This window comes from Arvicanthis niloticus, chromosome 5, assembly GCF_011762505.2.
Source record: "Arvicanthis niloticus isolate mArvNil1 chromosome 5, mArvNil1.pat.X, whole genome shotgun sequence".
Lineage (NCBI taxonomy): Eukaryota > Metazoa > Chordata > Mammalia > Rodentia > Muridae > Arvicanthis > Arvicanthis niloticus.
In genome coordinates this window covers 8,434,530-8,454,795 of record NC_047662.1, presented here as the reverse complement: position 1 = coordinate 8,454,795, position 20,266 = coordinate 8,434,530, and the positions used below count along the sequence as shown (strand labels likewise).

General features: G+C 40.1%; 1 protein-coding gene across 7 annotated transcripts; it reads right to left on the bottom strand.

Moving 5' to 3' along the window:
* Positions 1-1,659: 1,659 nt before the first annotated feature.
* On the bottom strand, positions 1,660-19,424 carry LOC117708162 (uncharacterized). 7 transcript variants are annotated; one of them, XM_034501572.2, is made up of 4 exons: positions 19,264-19,422; positions 4,763-4,889; positions 4,513-4,573; positions 1,660-3,755 (listed from the first exon to the last, which is right to left on the bottom strand). In XM_034501572.2, the coding sequence occupies exons 1-4, from the start codon at positions 19,264-19,266 to the stop codon at positions 2,540-2,542; spliced, it is 1,407 nt and encodes a 468-aa protein (XP_034357463.1). In that variant the 5' UTR covers positions 19,267-19,422; the 3' UTR covers positions 1,660-2,539. The 7 variants fall into 7 exon arrangements, with proteins under 7 accessions (XP_034357463.1, XP_034357465.1, XP_034357467.1 ...); XM_034501574.2 differs by having other exon boundaries at positions 2,392-3,755; positions 4,763-4,847; positions 19,264-19,419; XM_034501576.2 differs by having other exon boundaries at positions 2,392-3,755; positions 19,282-19,415.
* Between the last annotated feature and the right edge of the window lie 842 nt (positions 19,425-20,266).

The window sequence follows — 20,266 nt, the reverse complement described above, 5'->3', positions numbered from 1 at the left end:
TCAAGCTCACAGGAGGAAAAACTTTTACACAAGCAAATAGGCATAAACTCACATAATTTCACATACAAATTTACACATACACACTCATACACCTCCATGCAAACCAGTTGGACCCAACTACTTACTTATTTCATAACTAGATTACTTACACACACGCACACACACACACACACACACACACACACACACACACACACACACACATCCATACTTACATGTGCATACAAAGCAAAAGACCAAGTACCAGTGCAGAAAGAACTCACTCATTCCGGATGAAAAATGAGCTCCAATCTTTGTTGCATAAAGAGGAAAAAAATGTTTCTAAACTTTTATTGCTAAATGAATTATGCCCAAGTCTGTAAGAAAGAAAGCTGGGTAAGCTTTCTTTAGTAAGACTCAATCTGCCTTGCTGTTAAGAAAAAACCTTGCTCCCACCCACAATGAGAAGCCCACCTGCTTTCTGCTCTCTCGGCAGAGTCTTCTTTTTCCCTTCTCTCTGCATTCTGTGCATTACTCTTAATTTCTAAGTTCCCTTTTAATCTCTAAGTTTCATTCTACTGTCTTTCTCCATCCTCCTCTGAATCTTGCTCTCCTCCTGCTCTGGGGTTATAATACTCTCTGATGTAATAATGTCCTTACAATGTAATTGTTCCTAGTCCTTTGTACATTTTCAAGTACAACAGATCACCACAGCAAACACGGTAAAAAGGGGAAGCTGTAGGTGGGCGGGGGGGGGCTGGAGAGATGGCTTAGTGGTTAAGAGCACTGGATGCCCTTCAAAAGAGGTCATGAGTTCAATTCCTAGCAACCACATGGTAGCTCACAACCATCTGGAATGGGATCTGATGCCCTCTCCTGGTGTGTACTCATAAATTTTTTTAAATGTAAAAAAAAAAAAAAAAATTAAAAAGAGGGCCATAGCACAATGCCATCAGGCTAGGGGGATTGATATTTCCAAGATCAGTTGTGAGGTGAAGGTCACTAGGCTGAGTTATACAGCCAGCTTGAATTTGATAATCACATCGTGGCACTATGTTATTTGGCAGCTTTAAATGCTTGGGATGAGGTTCAAGGTTCAGGAAAGATGTCTGAGTTGTTTACTAAAATTATACACGGCCCAAGAGAAGCCTTCTCTGATGATTTGCAAAACTTAACTTCAGCTACAAATAGAATAGCATCAGATTTAGGAATCAGAAAAAAATGCTAATTGTAAATTTTGGCTTTTGAACATGCTAATTCAGAATGCAAAACCCTGATTAGACCTTTACAAGTAAGATTAGCACCAACAGAGGAATATGGGTGATATTGTGTCTCAAATTTATGATGCTACTCTGATAGAAGTAATTTCTCAAAGTTTAGGAAACATCGAATGCCAGATGTTCTCATTGTGGTAAGCCTGGGACATTTGACAAGGGATTGTAGGCCAGGCATTCCAAGAAAGAATGGTTTTTCCAGAGATAATTCAAAAGGAAGGCCCCAGCCTTCTGGAGTACACAGAAGGTGTGGCAAAGGCCAGCACTGGACTAATGAATGCAGATCAACAAGGGATAGGCAAGGTAAAGCTTTGCCTTCAGAAACACCCTATGGGGCCTACCACAGGGCCCCAGAATCAAATTCAGTTCGATCATATCCTATTAGTCTCAAAGAAACTCACCCATATAGCAATTAAAAGATTTAATGCCTGTTGTTAAAAAACAACACAGTCTACACGTGATCAAGGACAGAACACCTTCTGTAGATCAAAGAAAAAAATTCAGGAGAGATCAAAAACGAGTATTTTTAGCCAACTGCTAGAAATGATAAAAGACAAAAGCTGAAAATACAAACAAATGGAACTGAAATTGAAGGTTTAGTACACACAGGAGCAGATGTTAACAATAAACTCACCAAAATCTCAGCATCTAGATTTGCCTATTCGGAGGTAAATATTCTTTACAGAATTTTAAAAAAACAGAAAAAGGGAACATTACCCAATTCATTTTATGAAGCCACAGTTACTCTGATACCCAGAACACAAAAAGATTCAATGAAAAGAGTATTATAGACCAATTTCCCATGTGAGCACAGATGTAAAAATAAAATACTTCCAAATTCAATAAAAGAAAAGACCAAAAGGATCTTGTATGATGTTCAAGTAGGCTTCATCCCAGAGATAGAGATGGTTTAACATACAAAAATGAATGAAAAAAAAAAAGTGCCACCAAAACAATGACAACATAATGCTTGAAGAGACTGTTGACATGTGTTACACTTTTTCTCTAGGATAAATGCTGTGTAACTGAATGTGTGTTGGCTAAACATCGGACCAAATCCCTTATAGTCATAGACTCCCTTCAGTAGTTCTTTCAGGACCTCAAATACTACTGGGATATGCAGCCTTTAACAGACTGATTATGCACTGAAGGTTTTCCTCTTATATAAAGACACAATGAAGTACAAAACTCTACCACACTCACTACATTAATGGGGTTTCTCTGTAGGCTGACTTTTCTCATGATCTCTGAGACTACTGCTATATGTAAAGGCTTTATCATATTGCTTATTCAAAGTGCTTCTCTCCAGTATGTGTTCTTTTATGTATTCTGAGATAGCTGTTTTGTGAAAAGGCTGAACCGCATTGATTACATTCATAGGGTTTCTCTCCAGTATGCGTTCTTTTATGTCTTCGAAGGTGACTGTTATCTGCAAAGGCTTTACCACATTGATTACACACATAGGGTTTCTCTCCAGTATGTGTCCTTTCGTGTATTCGGAGACTGTGTGATTGTGAAAAGACTTTATCACACTGATTACATTTGTAAGGTTTCTCTTCAGTATGAATTCGTTCATGACATTGAAGATGATAGTAACGTGCAAAGGCTTTACCACATTGATTACATTCATAACTTTTCTCTCCAGTATGTGCTCTTTTATGTATTTTGAGATTAATGTTTTGTAAAAAGGCTTTATCACATTGATTACATTCATAGGGTTTCTCTCCAGTATGTGTCCTTTTATGTATTCGGAGATTACTGTGTTGTGCAAAGGCTTTATCACACTGGTTACATTTGTAGGGTTTCTCTCCAGTATGTATTCTTCTATGTATTCGCAGTTGACTTTGATCTGCAAAGGCTTTACCACACTGAGTACATTCATAGGGTTTCTCTCCAGTATGCGTTCTTTTATGTATTATGAGATGACCATTTTGAGCAAAGGCTTTATCACACTGATTACATTTGTAGGGCTTCTCTCCAGTATGTGCTCTTTTATGTATTCTGAGGTTAATGTTTTGTAAAAAGGCTTTATCACACTGATTACATTTGTAGGGTTTCTCCCCGGTATGTGCTCTTTCATGTATTCGAAGTTGACTTTGATCTGTAAAGGCTTTGCCACACTGATTGCATTCATAAGGTTTCTCGCCAGTATGTGTTCTTTTATGTATTACAAGATGGCCATTTTGTGAAAAGGCTTTACCACACTGATTACATTTGTAGGGCTTCTCCCCAGTATGTGTCCTTTTATGTCTTCGAAGTTGACTATGATATGTAAATGCTTTACCACACTGATTACATTCATAAGGTTTCTCTCCAATATCTATTCTTTTATATATTTGAAGACTACTGTGATAGGCAAAGTCTTCACCATATTGAATAACTTCGTAGGGTTTCTCGCCAGTATGAACTCTTTCATGCCATTGAGGATGACTGTAATATGCAAAGCCTTTACCACCTTTAGTATATTCAGAAGGTTCCTCTCCAGTGTGACGTCCTTCATGCCTGCAAAGATAATTGGCACATGAGAAAGCTTTACTACATTCATTACATGAGTAACCTTTTTTATCTCTATGACTTATTTTTACAATGTGGTCTAATGTAAGGAGGAATCAGATCTTAAGGTTTTCTCACTTAGGATCTCTTGTATACATTGTCACATATGATATAACTATGAAAAGAAGAATTACAAATGAAAGGTTTCCACATTACATTCACACAGGTTGACTTTTTGTTTCTCTTGGATATATGGTATAGGGATTGAGGTATCTCCACAACAACCTTCTTGACTCTCATAAACTGCCCTTCTCACTAAATTTACTAACATTACTACAAGTATATGAGTAACACCAGCTTTACTATGGACTATGTGCACATCGTGTGTGTGTTTATCTGTCTGTCTGTGTGTCTGTCTGTGTGTGTGTATAAAATACTTATCACCTATTCAATGTGTATACCTTCTGAAATATCTAAGTGGTACAAGACTAAACAGATTGGCACAGCTACATCATAGTTCTTATGGTGCTATGATTCAAATAGTGATATCTATTAAGGCACTGTTTCCGTGTCTTGCTTCTTTAAGAAATGTCTGGCAAACACAAATCAGATATCTGATATTGAGGTGCATGATTTGATGAGAATTTAATAATCATCCATACACTTTTAAAAAGTGCTTTTTGACACTGTTGCTGTTCTTTAAAACTTCCAGGACACATTTCAGTCTTCAGAGGCATAGTCATATCAGCTTGAACATGAAAATTACCTTCCACATCTTCTAGAACTTTGACAATGTTCTTCAGTATTATGATCTTCCCAATTGTAGCCTAAAATATAGTACCAGAAAATGTAGGATATGTTATTGGAAATATGGCAAAATTTAAGTGCCTGCTTCAGTGAACTATGCCTGATTTATTCATCTCATTCTTCCTCATTACAGAAGTAATTACAGAAAAACATCAATTAAAAGAGTTCTCCCTTTATTTTAAAAAGTGAAAGAAAATTCACTGTCTTACCTATGGCACTGAGGTTCCTGTAGGTCTCCAGCATCACATCTTTGTAGAGACTCTTCTGTGAAGGATCCAGCAAAACCCATTCTTCCTGAGTGAAGTTCACATGCACATCATCATAGCTCACAGCATCCTAAAATATCCCATCCATGTGTACAAGAGAAAGCATGATACTAATAACACTGTAAATGTATACATCCCTTATAATATATTCATATAATTCTGGTGCTTCCCTCATTTATTCCCTAGGACAGAAGTTATAATGTCATCACCAAGTGATTTCAGAAGGAAATTAAATAGTAAGTTTCACCTCTGTCATTTCTGCAACCTTTAAGTAGGATACAGCCTTGCAAGAGAAATGCCAATTAACAGAAAGAGAGAGAGAGAGAGAGAAAATAAAACTGTTGTGAACCATTACTAACTAGAAATAATGATGAGCAAGCTGGGTGTACTGGCTCATGCCTTTAGTTCTAACACTCAGGAGGCAGAGACAGGTATATCTCATTGAGTTGGATGCAAGCCAGGTCTATGCAATGAGTTCTAGGAAAGCCAGAGGTACATATTAAGACCTTGACTCCCCTGCAAAAATCAAACAAACAAAAAAGACAGTAAGAACTCAAAGGTTTTCATTAAGTTCTTACAAAGAATTATACATTCACTCTAGTTCTGTATTCATATTACAGAAATGCAAAGTGCCCAAGTTTACACTGTAACATTAATAGCATCTTACTAAAAGAGAGTGCATGTTTAAACAGTCACAACTGGACAGATGAAAATATTACCGAAGTAAAAGTAGATCATAAATAAGCAACTTAAGGCAGGAAAGATGGCTCATCAGTTAAGAGGTCTTGCTGATCTTGCAAATAAGTGGGCTCAATTGCAACTGCTCACATGGGGGCTCACAACTATCCATCACTCCAAGTTCAATTTTCAAAACAAACAGAACAGAATGTCAAGCACCTGCAATTCCATGACTCAGAAGGCTCAGGCAGCATTAATGTAATGAATATATGCCATCCTGAAAAACAGAATATACTCTCTGCCGAATTTCAAAATGTAGGGAAAGGAGCTGATACTAAAATCTGGTTCCCTAATTGGTTCTTGATTTGGTCAATAAAGAAGGTGAAAGCCAATTGCTGGGCGAAAGGAAAGGTGGGACTTCTAGGTCCCAGGACGAAGAGAAGGGACACAGGGAAGGAGGAGGTCCTTTCAGCCAGGGTTTAGAACAGGAGACATGCAACAACCATGTAAGATCTTGGGTAGCTGGAAATGGAGCTACTGGTGGATGGCTGAAATAGGCTGGCTGATAAGGTTAGAGCAGGAGATTCTTCAACCAGCATTTGTATTATCTGAGAAGTTCTAAATTACTAAACCTGCCCAGTGTTTTTCTTTCACGAAGCTAAGGCAGGCAGGAGAAAGAAAGAAGACAGGGCGGTTGATGGTGGATTGGCAAAGTTAGCCAGGAGAAAGAGGTAGCAGTGGAGGGTTGGCAGGACTGTGATCTCAGAGCTAAGCCAGAAGCGCAGCCCTGGGCAAAGGAAGAAGTGTGATTTTTAAAGTTGCATGCAAGCCAGGCTGTGGTGGCGCACACCTTTAATCCCAGCATGCACTTGGGAGGCAGAGGCAGGCAGATTTCTGAGTTTGAGGCCAGCCTGATCTACAGAGTGAGCTCCAGGACAGCCAGAGATACACAGAGAAACCCTGTCTCGAAAAACCAAAAATAAATAAATAAATAAAGTTGCATGCAACACCAAAATTCAAGATGTAGGTAAAGCTCAGGACAATAACATGTGTTTGACATGTACAAAAATCTACAATCCAGGGTCATCAGCCAATAATATAAAAACAAAAAAGCCAGGCATGGTGGCCCACATCTATTCCCTGTACTCTGGAACCAGAGGCAGATGGTCTCCAGATTCAAGGCCTATCTGGTCTACACCTACTTTCAGGACAGCAGGGCTACACAGAGAAACTTTGTCTTCAAAAACAAACACAAAATTTGAAATAATTAAAATAAAAAACCATCAACATCAGGCTAGAAAAAATAGCTTAGTATTGAACAGCACTTGCTTCTACTGTACCTTATGTGATTTAGGAAAAGAGTCTATTATGGTGAATTCGTGACAGTGTGGAAGGAAGCTGATGGATCAGTTTCAAATGAAACACAGTAGACACAAAGAAGAAGAAATGGGTTGAGACTATAGACAAATTCCAACCCCATAAGGAATTTCATCTAGAAATGTTTCTCCTACAAAAGTCTCTATGAACTCCCCCAAAGAAAGGCACCATAGAGAGACAAGTGTTCAGAGGCATCATCCTATCTGGGAGGTTTTTGATTTAACCAACTACAATCTGACCCTGGTCACTATATGCTCATGGTCATCCATGATGAAAAGGCATTTATTCTAAGTTCAATGATCCTCAAAGTCTGCAACAGCCCCTACACTGTTCAAATGTCTAAAGTCTCTTCTGGCACTCAAGACAATCTCTTGTCACATCTTGTAAGACCAAAAAACAAGTTACATCTTTCCAACATACACTGACAGAGACTAGCCCTTCATATTCTACTGAAGAGAATTATATACATAGTGAGGGAAGACTGCATCAAGGCAAGAAACCCAGCAGGGGAAACAATAAATCCTATAGCTCTGTTTCAGACACACAGGACTTCAGTTTCAAAGGGCTTAGATAACCATATCCCTGGAATTTCTTATCCATCTGGCCATGTGGTTGTTTCCATTCCCAATAGATATAGCTCTCCCATGCCCAGTGTCTCAGAACTTAGGTATCTCAACAGCTTCTGCTCTTAAACTGGAACTGGGGCCTCATCCTCACAGCTTCAGACAGTAAACTCTCACAGTGTTCTCCCTCCCTGGGGCTCTGACTCTGTAGGTCATACAAGGGTGGAACAACACTGAGTTGACACTGAAAATGAAGGCAAAACCATGGGCAAACATTGGTTCCAGGCTTGCTGTCTTGCTTGGTTACTGACAGCTCAGGTCCACTTGCTTAGGGATATGGTCACTCTCACTGGAAAAACCTTACCACATCAATCATCCATCAATACAAAATCTCACAGGCATAGCCCGCAGCCATTCTGATGGGGACACAGCCTCAATTAAGGCTCCCTTGGATGTAGGCTCTAAGATGTTAGAACTGGAGCTAATGGGGACACACAGACAATAATATATGAGAAACTTTTTAAGACCCAAATCCAATGTCTTAACCATGTCAATCACTTACATAGCAAAACCCCAAACATTGATGATTACAACAACTGGAAAACACAGATTTGTGAAGAAATGAGAGGTGAGCCTTTAGAATTAAGCAGTGGAAACCAAAAGTCTTTCTCCACAGAAAGTCCCCAAAGCAACAAAAACTCAAGAAACTCATAATATAATATTGTATATTTTCAGAAAACATAGGAGAATGTCTATCATTTTCTAGAGAAACAATATAATTAGATTCTAATGAATAAAACTTACACAACATACATGGCATCAATGATAAAAGAAGACACAAAGGCAGACCTATAAATATGACCTAGTCCTTTAAACAAGAATAGTAAGATTATATAAAACTCAAAATACAAGAATATCACTGGCCAGCTCTCATACTGAGCACTCTGCTTCCTCTATTGACAATAACAGGAAATGCACTGGAAGTGGAGGACTATTCCAAATGGAGAGATTTTCTCAGAGCGTACAAATGGTTAACAACGGAGCAGATTGTTAAAGAAACAGTGTTTACACTAACTACTTTATAAAACATAAATCGTAAGCCCTTCTGAAAACAAGTCTATTTCTGTTTTTATGTGTATGTTTACATGTGTTAGAGAGGATGTCTTTGATGAGTGTACAGGTGATGCACCAGAGAAGAGGGGGTCACATCCCCTGGATCTTAAGTAGCAGGTGGTTAAGGGCCTCCCAATGTGGATTGGGTGTTGGTATCTTAAGTCAAGTGAACCCCAAGAATAATTTTCTGAGTGACTTGCCCAGACTATATACTTTTTATTCAATAAATGAAAATTCCTAAACAGATTAACAACAAAAACCTAAACAAATAAAGAAATAAATAAAAGATCCCTGAGATCATTATTAAGAAGTTTAGTAGGGGATCAGGTAGGATGCCTCTAGACCTTCCCCAACACTCTCTTACCTGAGACCCAATATCAGGGTTCCCTCTTGTGAGCAGTTTCCTCTCCCCCTGACCATACCTTCTGTAGATACAACAGGTCATCCCCATCTGCCCTGATAATGGGAGAATTCAATATCCCTTTCACCAACAGACAAGTCCTCCAGATAAAGACTAAACAGGGAAATGCTACTGATGTTTAAAAAAAAAAAAAAGTGGAAACAAGTGATATTTACAGAAAGGTTTTCCCAAACACAAAGAAATATGCCTTCTTCTCAGCAACTCATAGAACTGTCTCCAAAATTGATAGCATGTTCAAACAAAATGGAAGGCTCCACAGATTGAAAAAGAAGAAAGGAAGGAAGGAAGGAAGGAAAAGGGTTAGAAGAAAAAACAAACCTCTGCATCTTATCAGATCACCATGGATTAAAGATGTCTATCATCAATGAAAGCTTAAGAACTCATGGAAACTGAAAAATGTTCTCCTGAATGCAAAATGGGTCAAGAAAGAAATTAAGGAGTTTATAAAATTTACTGAAAATAAATACACAATATATCCCAATGTATGAGACACAATGAAAGCTGTGATAAGAATACAGTTGATAGCAGTAAGTGTATACATAAGAACACTGGAGAGACCTCTTACTAGCAACTTAACAGCACATCTGAAAGCTCTAGAACAGAAAGAAAAAAGCACACCTAAAGGAGGGACCAACAGGGAACTACTGAACTGAGGGCCAAAATTAGTAAAATAGAAACAGAGAGACCAAAACAAACAAACAAAAAATATCAATAAAACACAGAGTTGATTCTTCAAGGAAAAAAAAAATCAACAAAATAGACAAACACTTTTACCTAAACAAGAATATGCAAACTAATAAAGCCAGAAATGAAAATGGGAACATAGCAGACAATGAGGAAATCCCGAATCATAAGGACATACTTTAGAAACCTGTACTCCACAATTGAAATCTAAAAGAAATGGATAGTTTTCCTGATAGGTACCACACACCAAAATTAAATCAAGATCAGAAAAACAACTTAAGTGGACCTAAAACTCCAAGGGAAATAGAAGAATTCAGTACAAGATTCCTAACAAAAAAAAGCAAAACAAAACAAAACAAAAAAAACAAACAAACAAACAAACTAGGATCGGACAGTTTTAGTGCAGAATTCAGCCAGACTTTCGAAGATGACTTAACACCAATACTGCCAAATTATTTTACAAAATCAAGGAACATTACCCAATTCATTTTATGAAGCCACAGTTACCCTGATATCCAAAGCACACTAAGATGCAACAAAAAAAGAGTAGGAACCAATTTCCCACATGAAAACAGAAGCAAAACTACTCAATAAAATACTTGTAAACTGAATCAAAGAACAGATCAAAAAGATCACCTACATTGTTAGAATAGGTCTCATCCCAAAGATGCAGAGATGGTTCAATATATGAAAATTAGTAAATATAATCCACAATATAAATAAACACACACACCAAATGAAACAATGAACACCAACCACACATCTCATTAGACTCCAAACAGTTCTTTCATAAAATCTAGCACCAATACATGATAAAACTCTTGGAGAAATTAGAGATATAAACATATGAATACATTTACAGGAAGCTTACAGCCAAAATCAAATTAAACGGAGAGAAACTCAAATAATTACAGTAAACTCCGGAACAAGACAAAGTTGTCCAATCTCACTCTATATACTGAATACAGTACTTGAAGTTCTAGCTAGAGCAATAAGACAACTGAAAGAGATCAAGGGGATATAATTTGGAAAGGAAGAACTCAAAGTATCCTAATTGGCAAATGATATGGCAGTATACATAAGTGACCCTGAAAATTCCACTATCAAACTCCTACAGCTAATAAACACTTTCAGGAAAGTGGCTGGATAGAAGATTAACTTAAAAAAAAAAAAGAAAGCAAAACACACAGCCTTCCTATATAAACATGACAAATGGACTGAAAAAGAAATCAGGTAACATCCTTCACAGTAGCCTCAAATAATGTAAAATATATTAGACTAACCCACCTCCAAAAAAAAAAAAAAAGTGAAAGGCTTGTACTGTACAAACTTCAAGTCTTTGAAAAAGGAATTGAAGAATCTATCAGAAAATGTTAAAAAAAAAAAAAAAACTCTCATGCTCATGGAACAGTTGGATTAATAACACAGTAAAAATGGCCATCCTACAAAACCCAATCTACAAATTCAAATTAGTCCCTACCAAAATTACAACAGAATTGTTTACAGACCTTGAAAGAACAATTCCAACACTTCATATGGAATAACAAAACGCAGGATAGCTAAGATAATCCTGAACAATAAAAGAACTGCATGGCATTGGCATAAAAATAGACATGTTGATCAATGGAATCAAATTGAAAACCCAGACATAATTCCACCCACATATGGACCTGATTTTTGATTAAGGAATTCACAAACATACAATGGAACAAAGACAGTACCTTCAAAGAATGGTGCTGGTTCTCTACATAAAGAAGAATGCAAATAAATTCATATTCATTACCCTGAAAAAAAACGCAAGACCAAGTGGATGGAAGACCCCAAAATAAACCAGATCCAGTGAAACTGATAGAAGAGAATGTGGAGAACAGCCCTGAAGGTGCTGGCACAGGAGACAACCTTCTAAACAGAGTAACAGTGGCTCAGGCTCTAAGACCAACAGTTAATATATGGGACCTCACGATTCTGAAACCTTCTCTAAGGCAAAAAGCACAGCCAACTGGACAAAGGGACAAGATAGCCTAAAGAATGGGAAAAGTTGTTTACCAACTGTGTATATTATACAGATAGAGGCCTACTATACAAAATGTATAATGAACTCAAGAAACTAGATTTTCAAAGAACAAACAATTCTATTTTAAAATGGAGTACAGAGCTAAACAGAATTCTCAAAAGAGGAAACTCACATAGCTAATGATGTTCAACATTTAAGAAATGTTGAACATCATTAGCTATCACAGAAATGCAAATGAAAACTACTTTGTGATTTCTTTTTACACATGTCAGAATAGCTAAGGTCAATAATACAAGTGACAGCCCATGCTGGCAAGGATGTGGAGCAAGGGGGACACTCTGACATTGTTGGTGGAAGGGCAAACTAATACAGACACTATGGAAATCAATACTGTGTTTCCTCAGAAAAGTTGGAATTGGGCTATTTCAAGACCCAGCTTGGCCATATACCTTAAAAAAAAAACGCTCCATCTTCTGGAAGGACGCCTGCTCCCTATGTTCATTGCAGCTGGATAGAAACTTGAAATGAGCTAGATTGTTCTCAACTGAAGAATGGATAAAGAAAATGTGGTACACTTACACCATAGAGATACTCAGCTGTTAAAAAATGACAATAAGACATTTACAGGTAAGAGATGTAACTAGGAAAAAGAACACCATTAATAAACAGGGTAATCAAAACTCCGAAATACAAATATGGCATGCATTCACTTATAAATCTATAGTAACTCTTAGGTGAATGATAAGTCAGCTATAGTCCACAGTCCAGGGGCAGACAGGGAAAGAGGAGGGCTATAGGGGGAAACATGGATCTCTCTGGGAAGGAGAACAAGAAAAGATTCTGAGGGTGGACTGGTGTTGAATGGGCACAGGAGTAGGAGGGATCAGGTGGGTAAGTGGAGAAAGTGCAGTGCAGGGAGGAAGAGCAGGAAGCTGGGAGCATTGGGGAGTTGAGGTAGATCCCTACAGCACTGGTAACTTCCTGGAATCTATGAAGGTGAGCTTAGTGAGCACTCCTGGTAATGGAAATTACAGAATCTGAACCAGCCATCCTGTGTAGAAAGGCAGGGCTTCAGTGGTGGGTTACACTTCACTGAGTTGTTGCCAAAGATGACCCATGGAGAGTCCTCAACAACTCAGACTCATGCTAGGACGGAAGGTTGCTCTCTGAAAATGGCAGCAAGGCCACATTGCTGAGGAAACCGTCCACACAGCTCACTGAATGTAGAAGTCACGCAGGTATAGGCCTTGACACTTCACCCCCATGCTCTGGTCTCTTTGGGGTCCTTTAGAAGTGTATAGTACTTTAACCATTGCTATTATCTTCATGTCTTTAGCACAGTGTCCTCCTAGCTATCCAGCTTTGTTCTCAATGGATGAGCATTTAGGTGATTTTAAAATTTAGGACACCATAAATATTACTACAATGAGCATAAGAATTCTGATACTTCTTAAAACTAATTTCTTTTTTTTTTCTCTTTTTCTTTCTTTCTTTCTTTCTTTTTTTTTTTTTTTTTTTTTTTTTTTTTGGTTTTTCGATTCAGGGTTTCTCTGTATAGCCTTGGCTGTCCTGGAACTCATTCTGTAGACCAGGCTGGCCTCAAACTCAGAAATCTACCTGTCTCTGCCTCCCAAGTGCTGGGATTAAAGACGTGCGCCACCACTGCCTGGCAAAACTAATTTCAAGTACATAAAAATCTTCTGAGAAGATTTCTTAGATCCATACCAATTCTGTCATTTTTATGAGAACCCTGTAGACAGCAGGCACACATAAACTTGGATAGCATGAGACTGTGTGGAGAACATGGTTTACTGTGTTGTTTGTGGTAATGAGCTTCCATGGGTGTAGCTACAGTGTCTAAATGGATCAGCATTCATATACTAAATATGTGCAATTTTATATCAACTATAAAAATGCAATTAATAATTAATAATTTAATTAATTTCGGTTGGTATCTGCGCTAAATCGCAACCTACTTCTATCCAAGTTTATTTTTCATGCGAATATACAATTCTCTGAATTGCTCAACTCTGGACCATGTTTTATTTTCACTTTTTATCTTCTCAATTAAACCATATTTGGTAGGATAGGGTCTTTGTGACCATAGCAATGTATTCTGTGTCAGTAAACTCATACTAAACTCCTCTTTCTATGCCTTTGAACATTATTTCCCTTATGTTTCAGTTTTCCTCCTCCCAGGGGATCCACACACAGGGAGGTTCCAAGGTCAAAGGCCTCTGCCCAGGTCACCACATGGACCAACAGAACCACAAGCTGATCCCCAGTCGTCCTCAGCCTCAGCAGATCAGATTCTGATAGCTCAGTAGAATGACTCCTACTGGCCTGAGGACAATGGGCTCCACAGTCACCCTGGCATGGCTTAAGGTCTTCTTCACAGCTTCCTACAACTGCACAAGAGGAGAATCCTAGAAAGAACATTCACTGCCTCCAACTGGTGCTCCTGATTGCTAGGCCTGCTAAGAGTTCCTATTTAGCTTGGACAACCCTGCTGGGCCATAGGGCAGCAGCAGCACCTCTACTGGAGGAAGCAGAGATCAAAGGACTTAGACAGCTGAGGCACTCCAGCTCTGTCCTTCTACCCTAGGATCAGACAGATCCCTGGTCTGGGAAATTTGCATTTTAGTACAATTTTCCAGTCTCACGGAGCACTTCCTGTTCCTCTTCTAAAGCACAGGGTCGTATGTGTGCACATTCCATTGCACACACACTGCCCACTGCAGCAATCTCTACCTCCTAACTGGGAAGTCCTGCAGGAAACCTTTAGTGAATCTCAGTAACAACAATTAAAGCAAAAGGTGGCCATGAATTTGAAAGCAGAGTAGTTAGTGAAGGTGAATGAAAAAAACAAATAAAAAGGTAAGGACAAGGCTGCTCCTTGGTGTGAAGCAGCAGAACATTCCTTATAGATAAAAGGGAGAGCGCAGCCAGACACAGGGACATCTGGGAGAACAAAGAATGGCCATGACTATGAGCCATGTGAGGAGAGGTAGCAGGGAAGGAAGCCAGACCTAGAGGCCAGGAGAATAAATGGTAAATAAAAATGGCCAGGGAACCAAAACAGTTGGATTGCATGAGGAAAGAGAGCTTGGAGAAGGACCAACAAAACACTGGACTACAAGGCAAGATAGTCCAGCAACACCCAGTAATAAGTAGGAACTCAGGGATGCTGGGAGAACCCAGAAGCAAGGTCTGCTTTGATTTGTTAGTTAGGCATCTGAGACCGTTGTCCATGGTTTGAGACTTAACACTGAGGAGGAATGAGAAGGTGGACATGGTTTACATATAATCTCAAAAGTTATTTCTGTACCCTCCCCCAGCCTTGAGCAGGCCAGAAAGACCTTGTTTACCACAATAGACCTAGTAATAGGACCGAGGTGGAGTTATCCACCTTGGCTGCCGGTACAACTTCCTACAGGAACTTCGAATAGACTGCCCGCTGAGCTTGCCTTGCAACATAATCTGAAATAAAAGATGGGTTCGATGGGCTTCCCCTATATATACAAGTGCTGAATGTTAAACTTTGAGCCTTGATCCGAAAACTTTTTCTAGGCTTCATGCTTCTCTCGCCTCTCCATTGCTTTTTTCCGTTTCCAGCCCCCATTTCAGGTGAACCCAGTTCGTCCATGACCACAAGCGGCTACAATTTCAAAGGCTTTATGGCCCCATATTCTTCATGGACTAGACATGTGAATTAGAGCACACCAAGAGCTACTCACACCTTCCTCTCAGGTTGTCCATTTTCAGACGGAAAAAATTACATTCCTATTAGGCACAGCTACATCGGCTTCTCCAGACTTTATTGCTTACACACAAATTTGGGGTCTGGAAATAACTTCAGTGCCTCAGCCAGAATCTTGAGTGCCTTCTCTGTGAAAATGGCCAGTTTAGGCTTTTAGTCAACTCTCTCTCACCTTCCTTCCTCCCAGTCCATTCCTGTGCTGTGAACACACCAGCTTCAGTGCTCCTCACTCAACTCAATTCTTACACAGGTCCCTCTTTGTCTGCAACCCCCTGCAAGATCCAGGGAGAAGGGAGGACACTCACTCGGTGGTGTTTTTCCTTCTCATTGATCAGTCAGGGCCCAGCCTGGAAGAGCTGCAGGACTGTCTTCTAAGCACTGGGCAGTAGAACCAGGATTAGGGGTTCAAAGAAAGTCTTAGGAACACAGCATGAGGAAGACTAAGCTACATGAGGCCTTGCTATAAAGAAATACGAAAGTCCTTGAGAAAAAAGGAATAAAATTCTTAGTGAATGGGAAACATTGGAGAATAGAAACAAGCATCAGATCAAAGCAGTGATGCATAAAGAAAATGAAACCTAAATAGTAATAGTAACAATTGACTTTAAAAAAAAAAAAAACATAACTATAATTGAAAACCGGATAGGTATACTGACTTTGAAAAAGAGCAGACCCTTCTCTGGTAGAGAGAAGGGCATTAGTAAGATACTGTTTGACCCTGGCCCTATGTACAATGTGAGCTGCTCAGATCTGTACTGGCTACAGCCAATAGCCCCTGTCTGGAATCTCTGAGCTAACAATGTCAATGAGGATTGCACATCTGCATAGGGCAGACCAGTAATTGGAAATTTAATATTCACTGGCTCAAGCTAACCTTCACAAACTGCACACCCACCGAGCTGGTCTGATTTTTATTCAAATGCATGAACTGATGCATGCTGGGAAATGACAAAATCACTCACTCTGCCTGAATCAGGTTCTACTTCAGAACCACAATCCCTACAGCTGACTCCCTTAAACTTTAGTCTGTGATCTGCACATTGCCTACCCTGCTTCGCCCTGCAGTGTACACTTTAAACTGTTCCACCTGTTCTGGTCTGAAAGTGGAAGCCATGTTCCACCTACAAATACTTTTCCTGCTGCTGCAATGGACACTTACTTACATAACTCAAATGTGTAATTTTAAAACTCTGTTGTGAGACAGCCTTTTAATTAAAGAATTTGGGAAGTTTAATCAGGAGAAAAACACGGTCATTGCCCTGGGGAGCAACAGACACGGATCAAGGTGACCTGAGTCAACACAGCTTGTCTCAGAAACAGTTTTGTAAAGGGCTGAAGATGTAACTTTCTATAATCAATATGCAATCCCAAGGAGAAATCACTATGAAATAATAAAGATTAATTAAATAAATCTCTTTAAGAACACCATACCTTTGGCTCTTGATTGGTCTCAAAGAGGAGTCACCCTAGAAGAGATTTTGCATTCCACTTATGGTATATCCCTTAAGTCTCTTTTAGATTCAGACCCCAGGTTATGCCAAGAACTATGTAAACACAGACTGCAGACTGCAAGTCTAAACACAGGCAGATGTGAGATACACATAGCAAAGATTTTCACAGAAGTAAATACACCAGCATTCTAGAGTGACAGGGTCTTAGTCAAAAGTCCGAGTGGAGCCGGGCGGTGGTGGCGCACGCCTTTAATCCCAGCACTTGGGAGGCAGAGGCAGGTGGATTTCTGAGTTCGAGGCCAGCCTGGTCTACAGAGTGAGTTCCAGGACAGCCAGGGCTACACAGAGAAACCCTGTCTCGAAAAACCAAAAAAAAAAAAAAAAGAAAGAAAGAAAGAAAGAAAGAAAGAAAGAAAGAAAGAAAGAAAGAAAGAAAAGAAAAGAAAAGTCCAAGTGGATGAGAAAGATAGGGAAAGTAGTAGGAAGAAAAGAAAAAAAGCTGCAGTGCAGAGGTCTGTTGTTTTTAATAAAATCTAAATCATTCATTTTTACCAAGTAAGACTCAGGAGCCAGATGCTGGACTGCAAGCCTGCTAGCTCAGAGATGCAGAGAAAGCACCTGTTGATCTTCCTCTTCAGCTGAAGTCCCAGAAGGAATCTCTTTCTGCCACACCTTCTCAGATCACCTCCTCCAGACTGAATGTCCCTACCTGCATCTTCCTGTCCATCTCTGTGTCTAAGCTCCCAATTCCCTCTTACTCTCTACGGCTTTTTTCTTACTAATCCTAGGTTCCCTTCCTGTCAGCTAGTTGCTTGCTCCACCTCTTGACCTATAGTTGATTTTATTTAATCATGTTTACACTCGGGTTCACAGTATGATCAAATATCCTGCAACAGAGGTCTCACACAAGCTACGCCTCATGTGGTAAGCTTAATAAGAATATCATCTTGTATACTACTTATAGAAACATGGAAAGAAATGGGAGCCGTCTATGAAGTCAGCGAAGCTATCATGCAATGGGACAAACTCAGGAGGAGTCTAACAAATCCATGCTGTTCACAGGGAACAGGGGGTATCTCAGAAACATTACTGAACAAGCCTACAGTGGACTTGGGACTGATAACCACAGACTCATATCATGGCAAGAGTTGGGTTCTCAGGATCTGAAGCCACCTCTCCCCACAGGTCCTGGCCCCAGACCATTACCAGCTTTTTCAAGCATATTTCTTGCATATTTCTCAAGCATACTTAGAGAAGGAGCTCTGTAAAAGCAGCTTGCATTCACCTGACGTAACTGTCTCTGTGGCTTACTGACTCAGCCTGTTTACCTAGCCTAGTCCTGAAGATTTCTAGTCTCTGTACAATCCCAGCCTCAGAGATCTATTGCTGAATAAGCTGACCTTTCCTAGTTCTTCCTGAACTCTTGCTGGCTGCTCAACTCAGCTGTCCCGGCTCAAAACTCCTCTCCACACTGACTGATTCAATCCAGTCTCTGTCTCTCTCTTCTTCCTGCTTCTCTCCATCCTCCTCCTCCTCTTCCTTTTCTTCCTCTCTCCTCTCTCTGCTTTCCCTTTCTCTTCCCCGTTCCTGCCTCCCTCTCTCACCTTGGTGACATCCCTGACCTCGGTTCTTGGGGCCAGTGAACACAATTGCCCAAGAGCAGCTTCCCAACTGGCACTTAATATAATCTACTCTGGCTTGAACTGGCTCATTTGAGCAGCAGAGAACAAATAACTTATCAATGGGAATGGCCTAGTGGCTGGTTGTAAATCTGGTTTGTCTCCTCCGTTCTGCTCTTCAGCCATGTTTCTGAACAATCCTGGTGAACAAACATGTGTATCCGAGCATCCTGTCTCTAACAAGCAGGGTCAGCACAGTAGTCATCTGTGGGGTGTTTTAGAGAGCATCCTCCCTCATCTAAATTCCATGTGGTGTGACTTACTCTCTCCTAAGCACTGCAATTCCTTTACATCATAAATCCTGCTCTTCTACACCACAGCTTAATATTGGAGTGCTACCCAACGCATGAGACGCCTTTTACAACCTCCACAAAACGAACTCCAAATGGATCTTACAACCAAAAGTTAAATGCTAAAGGTATAAACTGTAGAAGATACTAAGAGAAACCAGAGCTCTTCGAGTTTGGCATCTTGCCAAGGATGTTCCTGAACACAAGCTTCTGCTCCAAATGCCTGGCGCAGAAGCAGCCCTGATAGTGAAGTTATTCAGAGCCCACCACGGAATGACTAGAACTAAAAGAGACCCCACAGGTGGCCACATCTGGCCACCACTTACCACCCAATCCCAGAGAGAACCCACCACACCAGCTCCCCAGGCTCAGGCGCCTGCTCCTCCCCGATGTTGGCAGTGACCCTATGCTCACCATGCCGCGACTTCAGACCTTGCCTGAGTGTGCCTCAGAGCACCCAGTACGAACTTCCCCTTCTTTCTCCTGAAATCAAGGTGGAGAGCTTGCATCTGTAATTCTCAGAATTAATCTGGAAGCCTCCTCGGCCCGGGAACTACGCAACTTCCTGGAATGCTGGGAATTGTAGTTCTCTGGAAATAACAAAGGCTCATGGGAAAGTATGGTGGCCTAGTTGAATTTAGCGAAGTAAACCCCTGTAACTCGTGACTGAGGCCGTTCAAGCTGGCAAATTCCAGAGGAATTTTACTAACCAAGGTCTGTCTCTTGGTCAGTATTTAATATTTAATAAATGCCTGCTTTAAGTTTGTTTCAAAATTGTTGAGTTTTTTTTTTCAGCAAAAATCAGGATTAACATACAGAGGTTCATAGGAAGATAACTCTACCCTTCAGTCGCTCTTCAATACGTATACTGGAGAGTGAGCTCAGCTGCCAAGAACGCTGAGTGTCCTAGCGCCAGATTTTTACATCGGGCAACCAAAGTGGGATCCTCACAGAAGCAAGCAGTCTCTACTAGAAGCTAAGATAAGCAGTTGGGGGCGGGGCGGAGAGGAGCGGTTTCCAGCACAAACAGGCTGAGATAAGTTAGCAAGGATATCCTGACCTTGGGTTCCTAGAAGTGGCACTGAGTAACTTTCCTAGAATTCTTGATCAAGGAAATCAAATTCTAGTTAAACCTGAAATACTCTCAGCAACAATATAAGATGGAGAAGTGGTAAGGTCTCTGTCCACCAGCAAGAACGAGGATTGAAGCCAGACATGGTATAGCATAGGCAGAGGGATCTCTTTGAGTTTGAGGCCAACTTGATCTACAGAGAGAATTTCTGAACAGCCAGAGCTGCAGAAAGAAACCTTGTCTCTAAAAATCTGGCCATGCAGTGCCAGCCTATAGAAGAGTCAAGGCTTGATCAAAGTATGGATGACTTCACTGGCTTTCTGTGAAAGCATGGTAGTCACATGG

Excerpts from the sequence above, each read along its gene's own strand:
- LOC117708162 (XM_034501572.2), bottom strand. Across the intron at positions 4,574-4,762 it reads CAGGAACCTCAGTGCCATAG|GCTACAATTGGGAAGATCAT; the intron begins GTAAGACAGTGA and ends ACTATATTTTAG. Across the intron at positions 3,756-4,512 it reads AGTTCTAGAAGATGTGGAAG|GCATGAAGGACGTCACACTG; the intron begins GTAATTTTCATG and ends TTATCTTTGCAG.